The sequence below is a fragment of the Bos javanicus genome, chromosome 14 (genome assembly GCF_032452875.1).
Source record: "Bos javanicus breed banteng chromosome 14, ARS-OSU_banteng_1.0, whole genome shotgun sequence".
Classification (NCBI taxonomy): domain Eukaryota; kingdom Metazoa; phylum Chordata; class Mammalia; order Artiodactyla; family Bovidae; genus Bos; species Bos javanicus.
Window position 1 is genome coordinate 60289602 of NC_083881.1, and position 19179 is coordinate 60308780.

Consider the following 19179-nt stretch of genomic DNA (forward strand, 5'->3'; position numbering starts at 1 on the left):
CCCAACCCCCTTAACCCCAACAAACCACTGGTCTTCCTACTGTCACTGTGATTTATCCCTTTTGGACATTTCATGTAAATGGGATCATAGGCTATGTAACCTTTTGTGACTGGCTTCTTTCACTTAGCATCATGTTTTCAAGGTTCATCCGAGCTGTAGCAGGTGTATCAGAATCTTATTCCTTTTTATGGCCAGATAATATTTCATTGTATGAACACACCACCTTTTGTTTATTCATTCAATAGTAGATGGGCATTTGGGTGGTTTCCACTTTTTGATTATCATGAATAATGCTGCTCTGATTATCTGCGTACAAGTTTTTGTGTGGACGTGTTTTCATTTCTCTCGGGTATATACCTAGAAGTGGAATTGCTAAGTCGTATGATAACTCTACAAGGAACTGCCAAACTATTATCCAGAGTGGCTGCGGCATTTTATTTATATTCCCACCAGCACTGTATTTAGTTTCCCACATCCTGCATGTGATGAGACTTTTAATATGGAAAGAATTGTTCTTTAAGCTTGATTTTCTAGTTCAATAGACACGAAAAAGGTATTTTCTTTCAACACTTTAATTAACAGCACTTTCTATTAGAAAAATGCCCTTCATCCTCCAGGGATAACGGTGAGAAGACATTTTAGAAGGAAGAAGGTGAGAAGATTAATCTACATTCAAATAAAAATACAGAGCCTAAGGAATTTTTTCTGGTACTCTCATTATACCCATAGGGATTTCTTAAGAAATGCAAATATGTATTGTTTCACCATGCATAAAGCAATCGTTATCTAAAGATAGAGATAAAAGTACAGAATCCTGTATAAATAGTGAGATTTTTGAGAGCAGAAAGAGTTGGAGTGGGACCGAATGACTTAAGGAAAAAATAAAAATCCACTGAAGTAAGCACAAAAAAAGAGATGGAATACAGCTGGTGTACCTGCTGGAACGTGGGAGCACTCCTGGGAGCACTCTGTGTCTGGGGAGGAAGGCTGTGGGGTGGGGGGTAGGGGAAGGTGACATGTGGGCATACCTGGGAGAGAAGCTGGTGGCACTCCCTTCTGTGTTGTAACATGACAACATGTAACATTGTTTCCTGGTGATGAGATCAACTAACATATGAAAAGTGGGAAAATGCCTAATTCACAAAGGCTCATTGTGAGTTGAAGCTTATGAAGCACTTACCATGAAGCAAACACCATACTAAGCACTTTATATACATCACCTCAATTTAATCTTCCCAGAGACTCTATGGTTTAGGTAAAATCCTCACTTCACAGGTTAGAAATCAGAGGCACCCGGAGGTTAAGAAGCTGCTGTCTACTTTCCCCTGTTCATTGCAGGATTATTCACAAGTCAAGATATAAATAAATTTACATGTCCATCTATGAATGAGTGGATAAAGGAAATCTGTGTATATACAATGGAATATCATTTAGAAGGAGGGAAATTCTGCCATTTGTGACAACAGAGACGGACCTTGAGGACATTGTGCTGAGTGAAATAATATGAACTCGCTTACATGTGGAATCTAAAAAAAACAAACTCAGAGAACCCAGGGGTAGAATGTGGTTGCCAGGGGCTGAGAAGAGGGTGCGGTGGGGGGAAAGGGGAGCTGTTGATCAAAAGACACAGACTTCAGTTACAAGATGTCTAAGTTCTGAGGACATGATACACAGGGCAATACCGTACAAGGAAGGAGGTACAAATAAACTAACAAAGGAAAGAGAATTTCCCTACTGGTCCAGTGGTAAAGACTCCACCTGCCGATACAGGGAATGCGGGTTTGATCCTTGGTCTGGGAAGAGGCCACATGCTGAGAGGCCACTAAGCCCACGAGCCACCAACTACTGAAGCCCACGCACACCTAGAGCCTGGGCTCTGCAGGGAGAGAAGCCATCACAATGAGAAGCCTGTGCAGCACAGCCAGAGAGCAGCTGCCTCTCTCCAAAACTAGAGGAAGCCCGCCTGCAGCAATGAAGCCCCAGAGCAGCCAAAAATAAATAATAAATAATAAATAAATTTAATTTTAAAAAGGAAAGGAGGAAGGAGTGAGGGAGTGAAGGAATTACTCGGAGTGTAATGTTGAAGCTGAGCTGTACCCTGGAACCAGTAAACCTGTGTGGTCAGTGCCCTTAACCCACGCGCTAGTATGTCTCTGCCTGTGTGTTCTTCTTCACCTGCATCATTTGAACTGTGGTTGTTGTTCGGTTGCCCAGTCGTGTCTGACTCTTTGCAACCCCATGGACTGCAGCATGCCAGGTCTCCCTGTCCCTCACCATTTCCCGGAGTTTGCCCAAGTTCATGTTCATTGCATCGGTGATGCTGTCCAGCCGTCTCATCCTCTGATGCCTTCTTCTTCTTCTGCCCTTGATCTTTCCCAGCATCAGGGACTTTTCCAATGAGTCATCTGTTCGAATCAGATGACCAAAATAGTGGAGCTTCAGCATCAGTCCTTCCAGTGAATATTCAGGGTTGATCTCCCTTAAGATTGACTGGTTTGATCTCCTTGCTGTCCAAGGGACTTTCAGGAGTCTTTTCCAGCACCACAGTTCGAAGGCATCATTTCTTTGGCATTCTGCCTTCCTTACAGTCCAGCTCGCACAACGGTATGTGAGTATTCAACCATTGTTTAAGTACAACAGTTAAAAACATACATAACCATCTTGTAATAAAATCAGTGTCAATAATTAGTCAAAAACATTTGATTTAATAACTTAATAGTTTTTAATCCAGTCATATTGTAACCTAGTATACACCAAAGAGACTATATAAGTCTCAAGGCAGATGATTCAGGGCCTTGTAGACCACGTGAAGGTTAAAGGCTATCCCAGGGGCAGTGAGAAGCATTCAGTTTTAAGTCTTGGAGTCAAGAGGTCACACTTGTGCTTTGAAATTTCCTTCTAATTGCAATAAAGGGGTTTGTATTGGAGGACGTAATAGCAAAACTGGGGGCGTAAGGAGCAAGCCGAGGGCTGACACTAAGGCCAGAGCACTGGAGATGGATTAGAGGAGACAGCTGAGGATTAAGGAACGATTCAGGAGTTGCCCGAACAAAGACCAGCTGGGAATCACGTGAGTCTTCTGAGAGTCTGTGTGGAACCCAGTGTCGTTAGAGATACAGTTCTCGAGGCTGATTCTAATGAAGTGGATTTTACAGTGATGAATATAGTTCTCTTGAGAAGAAAAATGTTTGAATCGTCTCCGTTTTTCTATTTTGGCTTTTCTTTACAGCCTCCACTCTGTTTTTTTTGGATCAAAGCCATTTTCATTTCACCAGACATGTCATTCTTTTTGCAGAAGCCCTTCCAGCTCTTTTAATGCTTCAGACTTTAATTTATGGAACATCTATTCATGTCTCTCTAGATCTTTTACACAGGCAGCATCTTTGTGCAAATACCTGGACCCGTCAAATTTGCCCAAATGCTTATAAATGCATGCTGTTCAAGGAGATAAATGACTCAACTGGAAAACCTATGGCTAACCTGTTGAAACTCTCTTTGTCATTTCAGGCTGCCCTGGCAGGAGGCACCACCATGATCATGGATTTTGCTATTCCACACAAAGGCCACTCCCTCATTGAGGCCTTTGACACCTGGCGAAGCTGGGCTGACCCCCAAGTCTGCTGCGATTACAGCCTGCATGTGGCAGTGACGTGGTGGAGTGACCAGGTGAACCATGCAGGGGTCCAATTTCTTCTAGTTAGTCCTTTAATCATTGCTCCGTGCAAAGATCAAGGAACGGGCAACGTCAAAACATAAGAAACCAGTGATGTTGGTTGCTTCCGGGAACTCACAATTGGAGGAAAGACTTTTCATTGCATACTCGTCTGTACCATTTGAGTTTTGAATCCTGTGAAATATTATCAATTGAGAAAACTAAAAAAAAAAGCATATGAAGATAATAGGATAAATCCCTTATACTGATTCACAATAGTCTTTCATAGTATTTAAATCATGAATTGTAAATACTTTAAATGCAATTTTTAAAAGTACTTGACTTTTCAACTTCAACATCTCCGGGCACTTTTAAGCAGTCTTTTCCCACAGATTAGACTTCAGTTAGATAAATGTTTTTAATATCTGGAAAGAAACCAAGGAAGGGACAGACCAGGAATGTGTTCCAGGCCTTCTTCCAGCTGTGCACTAAGCTGGTACTCTGTTAATATCAACTCCTGGTCAGATCATTTCAAAATCGAATTTCCACAGTCTTCTGTATCTGCTCATTATTTAGACCATGGCAGAAATGATAACATGACTCAGATAGAAAAGAAAGTTTTGTGAGATGTTAAAATATGCTTATTTTCCCCATGAAAACATGTATGTGTACTTTGGAAGAAACCTTTATCTGTGATTTAAATCAATAGCATGTTTTCCACCTTGGACTTAATTCAGAAATCTTTTTTGCTAGAAAGGGCTCATGGGGTGACTTTATTTGAAGTCACCATGTAACTTATGTCCCTGCTTCCTCCCAAAATTTGGGTTGTAGACACTAAGTTAATATAAAACAAGTAATCAGATAGTTCAGCAAACATAGTAGCAAGGTTTAGAGTCCAGAGAAAAAGTTAATCTTTTTCCAGAAACTGCAAAATTCTGAGTGAGGCATCTGACCTCCGTTGTGCATTTAAGGTCTTCCTGCCTTCCTTCTTCTCTCCGGCCCCTCCTTCTTTCCCTTCTTCCTTCCTCCTTTCCTCTCACTCTTGTTTTATAAGATAGCGCAAAGGTGAAGATGCTTGCTCGTACCAGCGTTTCTCACATTTTAATATGTACATAATTCACCTGGTGAATACTGGTAAAGTACAGATTATGCTCAATGAGTGTGTTAGTTGGCTAGGACTGCTTTAACCAAGAAAACAAACTGGGTGGCTGGAACAGCTGTCTCACAGTTCAGGAGACGCACAGCCAGAGATCGAGGTGTCGGTGTGGCTGGTCCCTTCTGAGAGCTGTCAGGAATCATCTCTTTCAAGCCTCTCACCAACTTCTGGTGGTTTGCTGGCAATCTCTGGTATTCTTTGATTTGTAGGAACATCACCTGAATCTCTGCCTTTGTCTTCCCATGATGTTCTCTGTGTGTGTGTGTGTGTGTATGTGTGGCTAAATTACCCCTTTTTATAAAGACACCAATCATACTGAATTATGGTCCACCCTAGTGACCTCATCTTAATTGATTACTTTGGTAAATGCCCTATTTCCAAATGTTGACCTGAAACAAGGAGACTGCCTGATATTTCTCCAGCAAAGATGGGCATATTTGAGATCAATAGAAGAATTGCAGTTCAGGGTCTACAAACATGTTGAGCCATGTGCAAGTCCCCACAGGGCAAGGGAAGGCGCAGGCTTTCCTAGAGGGGAGAGGGAAGCTGGGAGGCTCCAGTAAACAGAGTCCATGACTTTCATTGTTCTGGTCCTCGCCGAGAAAGAGAACCCTTTCTTCTGCGCTGACATGCAGGTATGAGAGCTCCCCCTTCTGGTCTCTTGACTCTACTTAATTGAGTGAGTGAAAATCACTCAGCTGTGTCTGACTTTTTGCAACCCCATGGACTGCCAGAGTCCTTTGTCCAGGGAATTCTCCAGGCCAGAATACTGGAGTGGGTAGCCGTTCCCTTCTCCAGAGGATCTTCCTAATCCAGAGATCAAACCCAGGTCTCCTGCACTGCAGGCAGATTCTTCACCATCTGAGCCACCTTCTACTTATTACTTTTTTTATACAAGTCCGAGGTGGTCCTGGGCTTCCCAGGTAGTACTAGTGGTAAAGAACGTGCCTACCAAGGTAGGCAACATAAGAGATCCCTGAGTCGGGAAGACTCCCAGGAGAAGGGCATGGCGAGAAACTCTAGTATCCTTGTCTGGAGAATCCCATGGACACAGAAGTCCATAGGGTCCCAAAGAGTTGGATGTGACTGAAGTGACTTAGCATGCATGCACAAGGTCACATTTGGTACTGGGGGCTAGGATTTCAACCTATAAATTTAGGGGGACACAGCCCATAGCAGTAGGTCTGGGGCAGAGCCTGGGGTTCTGCATTTCTAGTAAGCTCCCAGGTGATGTTGCTGTTGCTGTTCAGGTACCACACTTTTGCAATAGCAAGGCTTAAACTGCTATGCCGGACCGTCGTATAGTGGGACTCACCCTAGAATGTGGATATGGGTGACAGTGATGTTTAACAAGGTCATCTGCAGAAAGGCTCTTCTACTCTGGGAGTCATGGGTATTTCACTTGAGCTATGTGAGTTGTAATTGGGAAGCCCGTAGTGTGAGTTTCCTAACAGTCTAAAGCGGTTTTTCCCCCACTATAAAAATAATAGACTCACGGTAGAAAATTAGAACTTGTAAAAAAGTTTTAAAAATGAGGCACATTATACCAAGTTCTACCCTTGCGGTTGTCACTTAATGCATCTTGAAACTCATTCCATCATTTCAGTGATGTTCACTCTCAACATTTGGGTGTTTTCTGCTCCTTTGCATTCATTATTCATCCAACAGAAAGTTTTTGAGTGGCCACTATGGACCAGGCACTGTTCCAGGATATAGCAACAGATAAACTATACAAGCTTAGCTTACATGTGTGCTCAATTGTGTCTGACTCTTTGCAACCCCATGGACTGTAGCCTGCCAGGCTCCTCTGTCCATGGGATTTTCCAGGCAAGAGTACTGGAGTGGGGTGCCTTTGCCTTCTCCAGGGGATCTTCCCCATCCTGGGATTGAACCCGCGTCTCATGTGTCTCCTGCTGGGGTAAAGACAGATTCTTTACCCCAGAGCTGCCTGGGAAGCCCAAACTGTACAAAGCCGCTCCTCATATGGGGTGGAAATCCTAGAGGAGGAGGCAGGTCGTCAACAAGTAAATATATTATATGCCAGCTGATAAAGTGCCATGGAGAAAAGTGAGAAAAATTAGTAAAAGAGTAAACAGTGATGGAAGTGAGTAACTTAACGTGTGATATTGTCATTTTAAAAACTCTGCTCATATAGAAGGAAAAGATTGCTTTGTTTTATTTTGTACTTTTTAATGAGTAGGAAGGTTAACATTTTTTCCATGTTTCTTAGTCATTTGAATTTACTGTTTGAACTGTAAATAACATTTTTCATCTAGAATGTTAGGGTTTTTCAAGTAGAAGCAGCAATAACTCTTAACATTTTTATTAACTAAGCGATAGTTCTATCCTTATTACATATTTTTTATGTTTTATTATATATTTTTGTTCTGTTATATTTATATGTGTATATTTTTTATGTGTATGTGTGTATTTTTCAACTTGTAGAAATTGAAGCAGTTTTATTTGGTCAAATCTTCTGACTTTTCCTTTGAAGTTATTCATCATTGTTGAGACTAGAAATGGACCTGCAAAGGCAATTACCAAACTAGTTTTGATCCTATCTTGTCTCTTATCATTGGTATGATATTATTGTTTATAAGAAGAAATTCACATCTGGTCTTTGTCCCCATTTCTGGCACAGAGCTCCTAAAACGCTTGGAATTTCCTACATGATGAGGGCAATGAAAAGGTCTAGTATGTTAAGTGAAGTGAAAGTTACTCAGTCGTGTCTGACTCTTTTCGACCCCATGGACTATACAGTCCATGCAATTCTCCAGGCCAGAATACTGGGGTGGGTAGCCTTTCCCTTCTCCAGGGGATCTTCCCAACTCAGGGATCGAACCCAGGTCTTCCACATTGCAGGCGTATTCTTTACCATCTGAGCTACAAGGAATTAAAAAGGTGATTTTTAGACACCACCTAAGGACGGGGGCGGAGAAGGCAATGGCACCCCACTCCAGTACTCTTGCCTGGAAAATCCCATGGACGGAGGAGCCTGGTGGGCTGTAGTCCATGAGGTCGCTAAGAGTCGGACATGACTAAGTGACTTCCCTTTCACTTTTCACTTTCATGCATTGGAGAAGGAAATGGCAACCCACTCCAGTGTTCTTGTCTGGAGAATCCCAGGGACGGGGGAGCGTGGTAGGAGGCCGTCTATGGGGTCGCACGGAGTCGGACACGACTGAAGCGACTTAGCAGCAGCAGCAGCAAGGACAGGGGCTGATTGACCCAGAAGCCAACTGTGTGATTAGATGGTTGAAAATTTCAGTCCCCCCCAACTGACCTGTGAGGCGGGGAGAGGGGCTGGAGGTTGGGTTAGTTGCCTGTGGCTAATGCTTTAATCAGTCATGCCCGTGTAATGAAGCCTCCACGAAACCTAAAAGGATAGGATTTGGAGAGCTTCAAGGATGTGACCGAGTGGAGGTTTGGGAAGAGCGGTGCTCTCAGAGGACACACAAGCCTCGTGCCCTTCCCCCATTCCTTCACCTATGAAGGACCTCTTCCACCTGATGTTCGTCTGTATCCTTTATCATGTCCTTTTATAGTAAACTGGTGATCCAGTAAGTACAATGCTTCTCTGAGCTCTGTGAACCACTCCAGCAGATTAATTGAACCTGAGGAGGGTGCTGTGGGAAGCCCCGATTTATAGCTGGTTGGTCAGAAGTGCAGGTGACAACCTGGATACCCCGTAAGACTGAACTCTTAACCTGTGGACCATGAGGCAGTCTCCAGGTAGTGTTAAAATTGAGTTAAGTTGTAAGATACCTCCTGGCTGATGTCTGGAGAACTGCTTGGTGCTGCGAAGGAACCCCCAATCTCCCCACTCACACACTGGAATTGGTGATCAGAACGTTTGAGTTGGCAACCCAGAAGGCTCCTGGGGCTTCCCACTGGTTCAGAATCTTTCACCTCCAGGAGCTGCCAGTGAGTCAGTTCACATCTTCCACCACCTCCATCTTCTAACTCATCCTGTGGGGTTCAGATGTGACCCCAAACCTTACTTCACATTAGCTCTGATTCCTTCCAGAGACATGACTGCTTCTGTTGCTGCCAAATGGTTGTCTTTTCATGTTCTAGAATAATTTCTTCCCATCTCAGTACCTGTTTCTCTAGATACTGAGAATTTCATATCTAAGTGTAAAAGTGAGGTATTTGGGGGAGGGGGAGTACTATTAACTCTTTCATGATTTAAAAGCATCATAGCCACAGCAGTTCATCAGATGACGAAGTCTGAGACAAAGTCTGACTTAGGGGAACGATCGAGGCCTTAATTACATTTTTCTGGAGTTCAACTGATGTCCTCATTTTGCTTTGTTTTCTTCTGAATGCAGCACTTTGGGGAATGCTGGTATTGTCTTTAAAGGGTGACATTTTGCTGTGATTATGGTGCCCTTTTAGGTTAAAGAAGAAATGAAAATCCTTACCCAGGATAAAGGTGTGAACTCCTTCAAGATGTTTATGGCTTATAAAGATGTGTACATGGTGAGGGATGTGGAGCTGTATGAGGCCTTCTCTCGGTGCAAGGAGATTGGAGCCATTGCTCAAGTTCATGCCGAAAACGGAGACCTAGTTGCAGAGGTAGGTAATTGCCGTTCAGAGCTTCCACAGAAGGGAAACTGCCCATGATTTAAGGGGAAGATGACTGGCCGCAAGTAGGTAAATTCATTCAAAGGACTGGAAGAAAGGAAATCCAGGAACTAATTTTCTGTGACTTGGAAACACTTGACTCCATTTACGTGCTGTCCTTGCTGAGTTTTTTGGGGGTGGTATATGCGCTGGAATGAGGAGTTCCCTTTTTCAGAGCAGCCATTAGATCTCAAACAAGGTTTATTCTAAAAGCACAGATATTTTTCTTTGTGTCCCCAGCACTTTTTTTTTTTTTCATTTAAAGTATGCTCAAGCTGCTGGTTCAGAAAGCCAAAGTGTGGGCATCAGTGTAATCTGATGACTTAGGCAGAGCATTAGGTAGCTGTTTTAAGCCCCGCTCTTTTCAGAAATTGGGTATTAAAATGTGCTCTGGAGGAATCTAGATGGTATTTATTTCTCATATTAACTCCATCATTAATGCCCGAAGGGTATACCATCTGTAAGATTTAAAGAGCTGTCTCTTACCCTTTCTATTGGTTGATCTTTCTCTCTCCCTGGGCTCAGTTCCCATTAAAGTCTGTGAGAAGGTGGCCACATGGCCAGAAGGTGGGGGAAATGATATGAGGAAAGCATGAGCTGTAAGCTCAAACAGACCAGGGTGTAAACTGGACTCTTCCATGTCCTAGCTGTATGACACCGGGCAAGTCAGTTTGACACTCTGTCTTGACTTCCTGACTTTCTTGTAAGGAAGAAATAACACTTTCGGAGAGGAGAAATACAGATCTAATATCATTCTGTGGGTTAGAGGAGAAGGCAGTGAAGAGTATGAATTGGTAAAGAATAGAACTAACTGCATAATAGCATGAGTCATTTCAAGAAGAATCGAATATGGGGGACTGGAATACTTTGTTTTGTTTGTTCTGAACCAAAGTCTTAAATACAGACACTACTTCTTTTCAAAGGGGCTTCCCTGGTAGCTCAGCTGGTAAAGAATCCACCTGGAATGCAGGAGACCCCTGTTTGATTCCTGGGTCTTTTCAAAGAATGTGATTAGAACAGACCTCATATCTTCTTCACCTTTCCAATCAAAATAATTTAATTGTGAAATATGTATATGAAAAGTTAACAACATGCTATCAGAGTACTGGGGTTCCCAGATGGCTCAGTAAAGAGCCCACTTGCCAAGCAGGAAACATGTGTTCTAACCCTTGGTCAGGAAAATCCCCTGGAGAAGGAAATGGCAACCCACTCTAGCATTCTTGCCTGGGAAATCTCATGAACAGAGGAGCCTGGCGGGCTACAGTCCGTGGGGTCACAAAGAGTCAGACACAACTTAGCGACTAAACAGTAACAAATCAGAGTAGTAGATTATTTTTTACCAAAAACACACACTGTATACCCACACGTTCACACACACTTATGCCAAACAGATCTCAAATAAAAAGCTGGCAGTGTATTTATTTCACATAACGATGGAATTTGTCATTAGCAAAGCTTTCTCCCGTGTATGTTCCTGCTGCCTTTTCAGGGAGCAAAGAAGATGTTGGCATTGGGGATAACAGGTCCCGAGGGCCATGAGCTGAGCCGTCCAGAAGCGGTGGAGGCAGAAGCCACGCTGAGGGCCGTCACCATAGCCAGCGCCGTGAACTGCCCTCTCTACGTCGTGCACGTGATGAGCAAGTCTGCGGCAAAGGTGGTGGCGGATGCCCGGAGAGATGGTAATTCCTGAACTGTACCCTCCTTACGACTCAGTACTGTTAGCTGAAGAGTAAGGTGAAACAATGGCAACCCCTATGAGAAAGCTGTCCATGCATTTCCATAGTTTTTCTTCCTGCCTTTTTATTAGCATCCTTTCTGTTTTCTCCCAGTCTTGCACAGGTCTGTCTGTTTTTGCCCTCCTTCAGTCACAAGCTCCAACCTTCACACCACTAACTACCAGTTCTCTAGGGCTTTCCAGGTGGCGCTAGTGGTAAAGAACCCACCTGCCAATGCAGGAGACATAAGAGATGTGGGTGCCATCACTGGGCTGGGAAGATCCCCTGGAGGAGGACATGGCCACCCATTCCAGTATTCTTGCCTGGAGAATCCCATGGACAGAGGAGCCTGGTGGGCTACAGCCTATAGGGTTGCACAGAGTCAGAGCAGTTCTCTAGTGAACTTCAAAGAAGCTTTCCTGTCTCTTAGGCACCTCCATTAACACTTCCAATACCTGAATCAGGGTCATGCAAGGCACATAGTAGGTGCTCAACACATTTCTTTTGAACCAAATTAATCTGTCTCATAGCAACTTGGGCATTGGCACAATGGAAATAATCATCCAGATAGTGTTTTTATGATAATTATTTTAAGGTTTTTAATACAAAGGTATTTTTACTCCAAATTGTTTAATTGCCTCACTTCTATAATTTAATATGTGGTGGTGGTTTAGTTGTAATCGTGTCCGACTCTTGCGGTTCCTTGGACTGTAGCCGTTCAGGCTCCTCTGTCCATGGGATTCTCCAGGCAAGAATACTGGAGTGGGTAGCCATTTCCTTCTCCAGGGGATCTTCCCGACCCAGGAATCAAACCCAGGTCTTATGTAATCATTAATCTGCTTTTGGTAAGACTTAAGGAAGGAAATAATTTCATTCATTGGCCAGTACTGGGAAAGGAAGGATGAAAAACAAATAAGATATATTTTATTCAACACTTTAGACACTCCTGGGAGATGGTTGTGGTTTCTCTCACTTTTAGGAAACCAGATAACCAGAAAGAATTGTATAACTCATCCTGGCTGCATTTTTATAATATAGATTTTTAAAACCATGAAAATAGACTTGGCATGTCCATAATTGACACTAGGATAAATTTTGTCAACGTTACTTCTTGCTGCTTGAATTTCACTAAGAATTTTGGGCAAGCTAAATGCACTTTTAAATGCAGTACATCAAATTAAGAGTAACCTCAGTTTCACACAGGAGTTGATAAGATCTGACTACCAGCTCTGTCTTCTCTGCACTGGGAGCAGCTCTCCTGAAACAGCCCTTCATTCCCTGAAAATGTACGCTTGTGCCAAGTTTGTCTCCACTCCCTCCCTGATCAGCTTCCCAGGTAGCACTAGTGGTAAAGAACCCACCTGCTAGTGCAGGAGACACAGGAGACGGGGGTTCAATCTCTGGGTCGGGAAGATTCCCTGGAGGAGGAAATGGCAACCCGCTCCAGGATTCTTACCTGGAGAATCCCGTGGATGTGGAGAGAGGAGCGTTGTGGCTACAGTCCATAAGCTTGCAAAGAGTCGGACATGACTAAAGCGACTTAGCACGCAGGCATGCCCTCCTTGATCAGGAGAACCTCTTCACTATTGAGCCGGTCACTGTCTGCAGGGGTACTAAAAAGACCGGCGACACTGACAGCTGAAGGCCACAGTAGCTCAGCAGCCCCATGTTCCCGGACCACTTCACTTATTCCTAGCCACATTTCCAGACTGGTGCCATTTCAAGGGACATTGACACAGTGGTCAAGTTCATTGCAGCTGGGGCTGCCACAGTAGGGGTGGCTGGCTCCGGGACTGGAATTAGGACTGTGTTTGGGAGTCTCGGGCTTCCCTGGGGGGCTCAGATGGTAAAGCATCTGCTTGTAATGCAGGAGACCCAGGTTTGATCCCTAGGTCAGGAAGATCCCCTGGAGAAGGGAATAGGAACCCACTCCAGTATTCTTGCCTGGAGAATTCTATGGATAGAGGAGCCCAGTGGGTTGCAAAGAGTCGGACACAACTGAGCAACGAACACTTTCTACTTTCCTTTGGGAGCCTCATCATTGGTTATGGGAGGAACCCTTCTCTAAAGCAGCAGCTCTTCTACGCCATTCTGGGCTTTGCCCTGAGGCCATGGGGCTCTTTTTGCCTGATGGGGCCTCTGTCATCCTCTTTGCCATGTGAAGGAGCCATTTCCACCTCCCATAGTTCTTTCTCCCGTGTCTCCTTTTCCTGTACTTCTCCAGGAAGCCAAGGGAAGATGGTTGGCTCAGGGCTTGAAAGAAGGAAGACAAAATAAATACTGTATTCATAAGAAAAGAAGATCTTAGTACCAGCCATTTCTGGTTGCTTTTTTCTGCCATACGTAATTTCAGTATTAAAGAACACAGCACTTCAAAAAGAACCTTTACTTCAATTTTATTAATCGTTATAGCTTTAGATTTTGCCACCAGGTGGCGCTGTTGCTAGCTCTATGAAATTGGTTTTCTCTATTTTCTGGTAAGTGATGCACCAGGTCCTATAGCTTGTCAGTGAGGTCTGTAATGTAAGAATATGATTTAAGAAACAGCAAAATCAGCAGAAATGGTCAATCTTAACCCACAAGCAATCTGTGATTTTGACCGTTCTGTCAGGAAATAGTTTCTGGATCCTGAGTATTTTGATTTGGGATAGAATTCCATTAGCCGCAGAATAAGCCTAGGAAATATTTTAGAATGTAAATCATAGGTAGAAAATTATTAAAATTAATTATTAATATCTTAATATTACTTTAAATATAATTTTATATTTTGAACATATAAAACATTTACCTGGTACAAAAGTCAAAGTGATACATTAAAAGATGTGTTCTCAGAGATGTCTTGCTTCCTTCCTAGCTGCTTCATCCCACATCCCATAGTTAATTATTTCATTAATTTATTTCTGGGCTACCCTTGCAGTGGTTTTTGTTTTTTTTTTAAAGAACATATGTGTCTTATTTTTCTTTCTCTCCTACTTGAAAGGTAAAATACACAGTGTTCTCGATCTTGTTTTTTCCTATTTGAAAATATGTCCTAAAGGGCAGCCCATGTTAGATATGGAGAGCTTCTTCATTCTTTTTTACAGGTGCAAAGCATGGCACTGTATTTTGTCAACTAGTCTCTAATGATGGATATTTGAGCTGTTTCCAACTTTTAGTTGTTACAGATAAAACCACAGTGATGGCCTTATGCACATGTTATTTCATATATGTGGAAGGTATAGTAGTCTTGTATTACTGCTGTAACACATGAGAGCAAGTGTAATAGCTTACAACAGTATAAATTTATTGTCATATAGTTCTGGAGGGTGGAAGTCTGAAATAGGTAACACTGGGCTGAAACCAAGGTGTCAGAGGGCTGTGTTCCTTCTGGAGGCTCCAGGGGGATACCCTTCCTTCTCTAGCTTCTAGAGACCACCTATATTTCTTGGTTCCTATCTCCCTTCCTCTTCTTCACAGCCAGCTGTGGTGGGTGGAGAACATTCCTTTGTTCTGATCTCTCTTTAAGGATCCTTGGATTATATTGAATCCACCTGTTTAATCCAGGATACTCTCCCTATCTGAAGATCTTTAAGATCTTTGAAGTCTCTCTGCCATGTACGTAACATACTCACAGGTGGTAGAGATTAGGTCATGGACATCTTTGGGGTATCATTATTCTATCCTCCACAATAGGGTAGCCTCACTAGAAACGGGACTGCTAGTTCAAATACTTTTTGGACATGGCTAAATCCCTTTGCAAGGTGGTTATAAGTATGAAATACTTAAAATCTCAACCCAAATGCTCTAGTTGAGTCAGACGTACTGTAATAACACTTGTGAAGGTATTCCAACATGCAATTGTTAGGGGCAGCGGAGGTCCAGAATAAACTAGCGTGAGAGATTATTCCATCACTGGCATGTAACTTCTCACAGGTGACCAAGCAGTGTCACACCATTCACATGGTGACCGCATCAGCCAATCCGAGGGCAGGTCCACGGGGAGTACAGAGTGACAAGAGCTGGCGGGCACAGTGGCCTTTTTCAGTAGATTCATTTACTCCGTCCTTATTATCTCACATAATTTCTGAATGTAAAAGAGCAATACACATCTATTCATCATTGTCTTGCTTAAAAAAGGAATGATTCAGCCTTACAGATTTGCAATATGAAGATTTCCTATCAGTAAATCCTTTTGCCAGCCCATTCTGTCATCCAGGGCCTTGCCGCTCAGGGTGTGGTCCCTGGAACAGAGCATTGACATCCCCTGAGAGCTCGTTAGAGATGCGGATCCTTGGACCTCATGCCAGATGCACTGAGTTGGAATGTGCCCTTATAACTAGAACCCCAGGTGATTCATATGCATATTAAATGTGAGAATCATTGCTCCCGGAGGCACAAAAGAGATCCAGTTATTAATCGTCTCTATTGTAGTTGCCTAGAAATACAACACTCTCATTATGTTGGATTTTATTGTTATGTTGCCAGCTATATACCCAGAAGATAGCAACCTGAGGGTGAACGATTATAACAACCAACTTTGTTTGTTGAGTGCTTAATATGCACTTGGCACATATTTCAATATATCTTGTTTCAAGTTTTAGTATATGTTATCTCATTAATACACCCTAACATACGTTATCTTTTCAAATTGTCATAACAATGCTTCAGGCAAAATTTTTCACTGTTTTGTGATTGATGAAATTGAGGATTGGGAAAGTTTGGTAAATTAAGCCCAAGTTCACTTTACTAGTAAGTGCTAAAGCTGGGATTCAAGTCTGTTCAACCCTAAGTCCACATTTTTAATTACTCTTTACTCTGTTCAAGAAGAAATTGGGTTACAGTGTTGGGAAATGCAGATGTCAAGTTTATATTTGATTGGTTTTGCTTATTGGCCTTACATTTTTTAGAAACATATTTAAAATGTTACTATCATTCTGTTATTTATCATTGTTAAAAGAAAAAAAATGCCAGAAATAGAAATGATGAAGACTGTATTAAGTAAGAAGTAAGCATTCTCTCTCTCAGCTCAGTCTTGGAACTAGAATTTTTTAACCATATCTATTTTTTGTTGGTGGTGGTCTCCTCCAAAATCCTAAGCCCTAAGTTTGTAAGCAGTGACTTATTTTTTGACAGTATAACTTGATTCTAAGTGGTGAAAAAAGAGCAATCTAACTTACATAAATCTAACCCTCCTGAGTTTTGTTAGTAGTAAATGTCACTTCAAATAATGTTACTTAAATTTATGTGTTTTGGCTAATTTTTTGTGTGGGATCTCCTTATCATCTACTAGGTTCAAAAGAAACCGAGAGTCCCAGTATTACCCTCTCTGTCTCCTCCTGACTTCTGTCGGTTCCGTTATTATCTTCACGTGGACGGGAGTTCCAGCGTTTGTAGTCGGCTCTATAACTGGGCTTCCCGGGTGGCGCTAGTGGTAAAGGAGCCACCTGCCAGGGCTGGAGACGTGAGAGACATGGGTTCGATCCCTGGGTCGGAAAGATCCCCTGGAGAAGGGCATGGCAACCCACTCCAGTATTCTTGCCTAGAGAATCCCATGGACAGAGGAGCCTGGCAGGCTACAGGTCATGGGGTCACTAAGAGCTGGACAAGACTGAGCACTTAACACTTTTTCCTGGATTATCTCTGTTTCTTACTGAGTCAATTTTTCAGTGTGTGTGTGTGGTATTTTTTTAAACATCTTGGCCCATCTTTTTATGTTGTTTGTTTTTTCAAGTGTCTGGTGATCCTGGGCTGTCCGTGTTATGACTGGACACTGCAGGTGGTTGAGCAGGGAGCTGGCGTGGACTTCCTCCACTGTTGAGCAAACTCTGCCCCTAGTTGAGAGCACCAGAAATGAGACTATGAGCTTAGTGAGTGTAAATGGGGCATGGTCACTGGTGAGCTTCAGTTTCAGGTGTTGGGGCTTCACTCTGTAGCATCAGCACCACCTTAGGAAGCTTAGTTCCCTGGGCAGAGGTGGGGACAGGGGCCAACTGCCCCATCTCATCCCCTTCCCCATGCTCACTGCCCTCCCTACCCCAGGAAAAATGTCCATCATGACCCTTCTACCCCTTTGAGCTCAGGCTGTTGCTGCCACTACTTCCTGTTATAAGCACTGCAATCCCGTCTGCTTTCTGTCTACCTACAGTCTGTCAGAACCTCTGGTGAGCCATGGTCCCTCTTTTGTTCTCAGCACAGCCCTGTATTTTGTTCATCTGTTGTACATCTTCACCAGCGTTTGATGTGAGCTGGAAAGGAAGAGAGGGGAATACATGTTCAGTGAATCAACTTTCATTCAAAGCCTGCCGTTTCCCTTTGTTCATACCTTGATATTTCCTTTTAGGGTTCAGCACCTGCAATAAAACGTGAAAAGCAGGTTATAGGAAAAAGAATACAGCTTCCCCGTGCACGCCATTGAAAGCTTGAGTTGCCTTTGACAGTTTGCAAGGAATTTCGATTTCGTGTGTATTTCAAGTCTCAGTAATCCAAGTTGAGCAACTAGATCTAGGCTAGTTCCCATCCACTCGTGCAAAAATGAGGCAAGGGGGTCAGAAGGCTGTCCCTAGAGTGTGTTTCTTCCAGAAGTAGAATTCCCCCTCCGTTGTTCCATACCTCCAGTAAAAAGTTGGGTGAACCAGCTGAAATCGTACCTTGCCTAGGAGTTCCCATCTGCCTACTCTCAGATCTCTTTCACTCACTGTTCACTCTTTGTCTAAATGGTACGGGCGTCTGTATATGTCATGTGCTTCAGTGACAGAGGTAAGGTTTGAGTAGCTTTGGTTATCCATGTTCCTTTTTTTTTTTTTGCCACATATTGACACATGGGATTATTAATAGTGTTTAAAAATCATTGCTCACCTCTCCTTCCCACCTCCCAGTAGAACATGGATGCACATGAATTTAGTATTTTTCTGGTGCTTTGCTTAGAATGCTGGTGATTTCTCTCTGCAACTTACTTGATGCTCTCTTTGGTGTATATCTGTTATAATTTGTTTACCAATTAAATACTGAAATTTTTAATACTAATTTCTCTATATAACTTGTTTCAATTTGTCTTAATAAAGCATAATTCTGTTTTACATCCATATTCATGTCTTTCAGGTATAAATATGACTCTCACTTGAACTTTTTAATAAAATGTTTTGTTTATACTTCATAAAAAATGAAGTTATTGGATGCCTAATATATGCTTGACACTGCTCTTGGCATTGAATTTGCAAAGATGATTAAGATAATTTTGATTCTCAAGCAGCTTACAATGAACTGGGCTACATTATGGTTGAGTTTTTTTTGTTGTTCGTTTGATTTGATTTTGGTTTGACATTTGTAGAAAGCTTTATTCTTCAGGCTTATTGCTGTAAAACACAAACTTCTCTTCCAGGAAGGTTTAGATGTCTTATTTTCCATTTTATTTAAACTCTACCTTCCCTTCCTCACATATTCCTCTTGTGTTGGGGACTAAGGGGGAGAAAGGGCCACACAGAGGCCTCTCTCTGCCCATGTGTTCATGCTGCCCCCTGCTTTTTGGTGCTGAGTAGAGTGAACCAACAGAGAAGGCAATGGCAGCCCACTCCAGTACTCTTGCCTGGAAAAGCCCATGGGCGGAGGAGCCTGGTGGGCTGCAGTCCATGGGATCGCTAAGAGTCGGACACGACTGAGCAACTTCACTTTCACTTTTCACTTTCATGCTTTGGAGAAGGAAATGGCAACCCACTCCAGTGTTCTTGCCTGGAGAATCCCAGGGACAGGGGAGCGTGGTGGGCTGCCATCTATGGGGTCGCATAGAGTCGGACACGACTGAAGCGACTTAGCAGCAGCAGCAGAGTGAACCAAATCTCACTTCCACAAGTACAATGAGCTGATGCTTGGTAACCGGTGCTTTTCCTAAGAAAAGATGGGTGTATGCCTGAGTCAAGATGGATTTGAATCTCAGACTTCCTTTATTCTTTCCTGAGCATGAGCATCTGAACCCTCCTTGTCCTTTAAATTTAGAACATGGTGTCTAATTGCAAACCAATTCAAGACTGCCCAGTTTATTTTTTTTTTTATTTTTT

The 19179-nt window shown here is 42.8% G+C and overlaps 1 protein-coding gene across 1 annotated transcript in view; it reads left to right on the plus strand.

Moving 5' to 3' along the window:
• The window catches only part of DPYS (dihydropyrimidinase), a 99260-nt gene that overhangs the window by 27255 nt on the left and 52826 nt on the right, over nt 1–19179 (plus strand). Inside the window, exons 2-4 of the mRNA XM_061439173.1 lie at nt 3508–3666; nt 9207–9386; nt 10924–11113. Coding sequence (XP_061295157.1) covers nt 3508–3666; nt 9207–9386; nt 10924–11113 — 529 coding nt within the window. The remainder of the gene's footprint in view (nt 1–3507; nt 3667–9206; nt 9387–10923; nt 11114–19179) is intronic.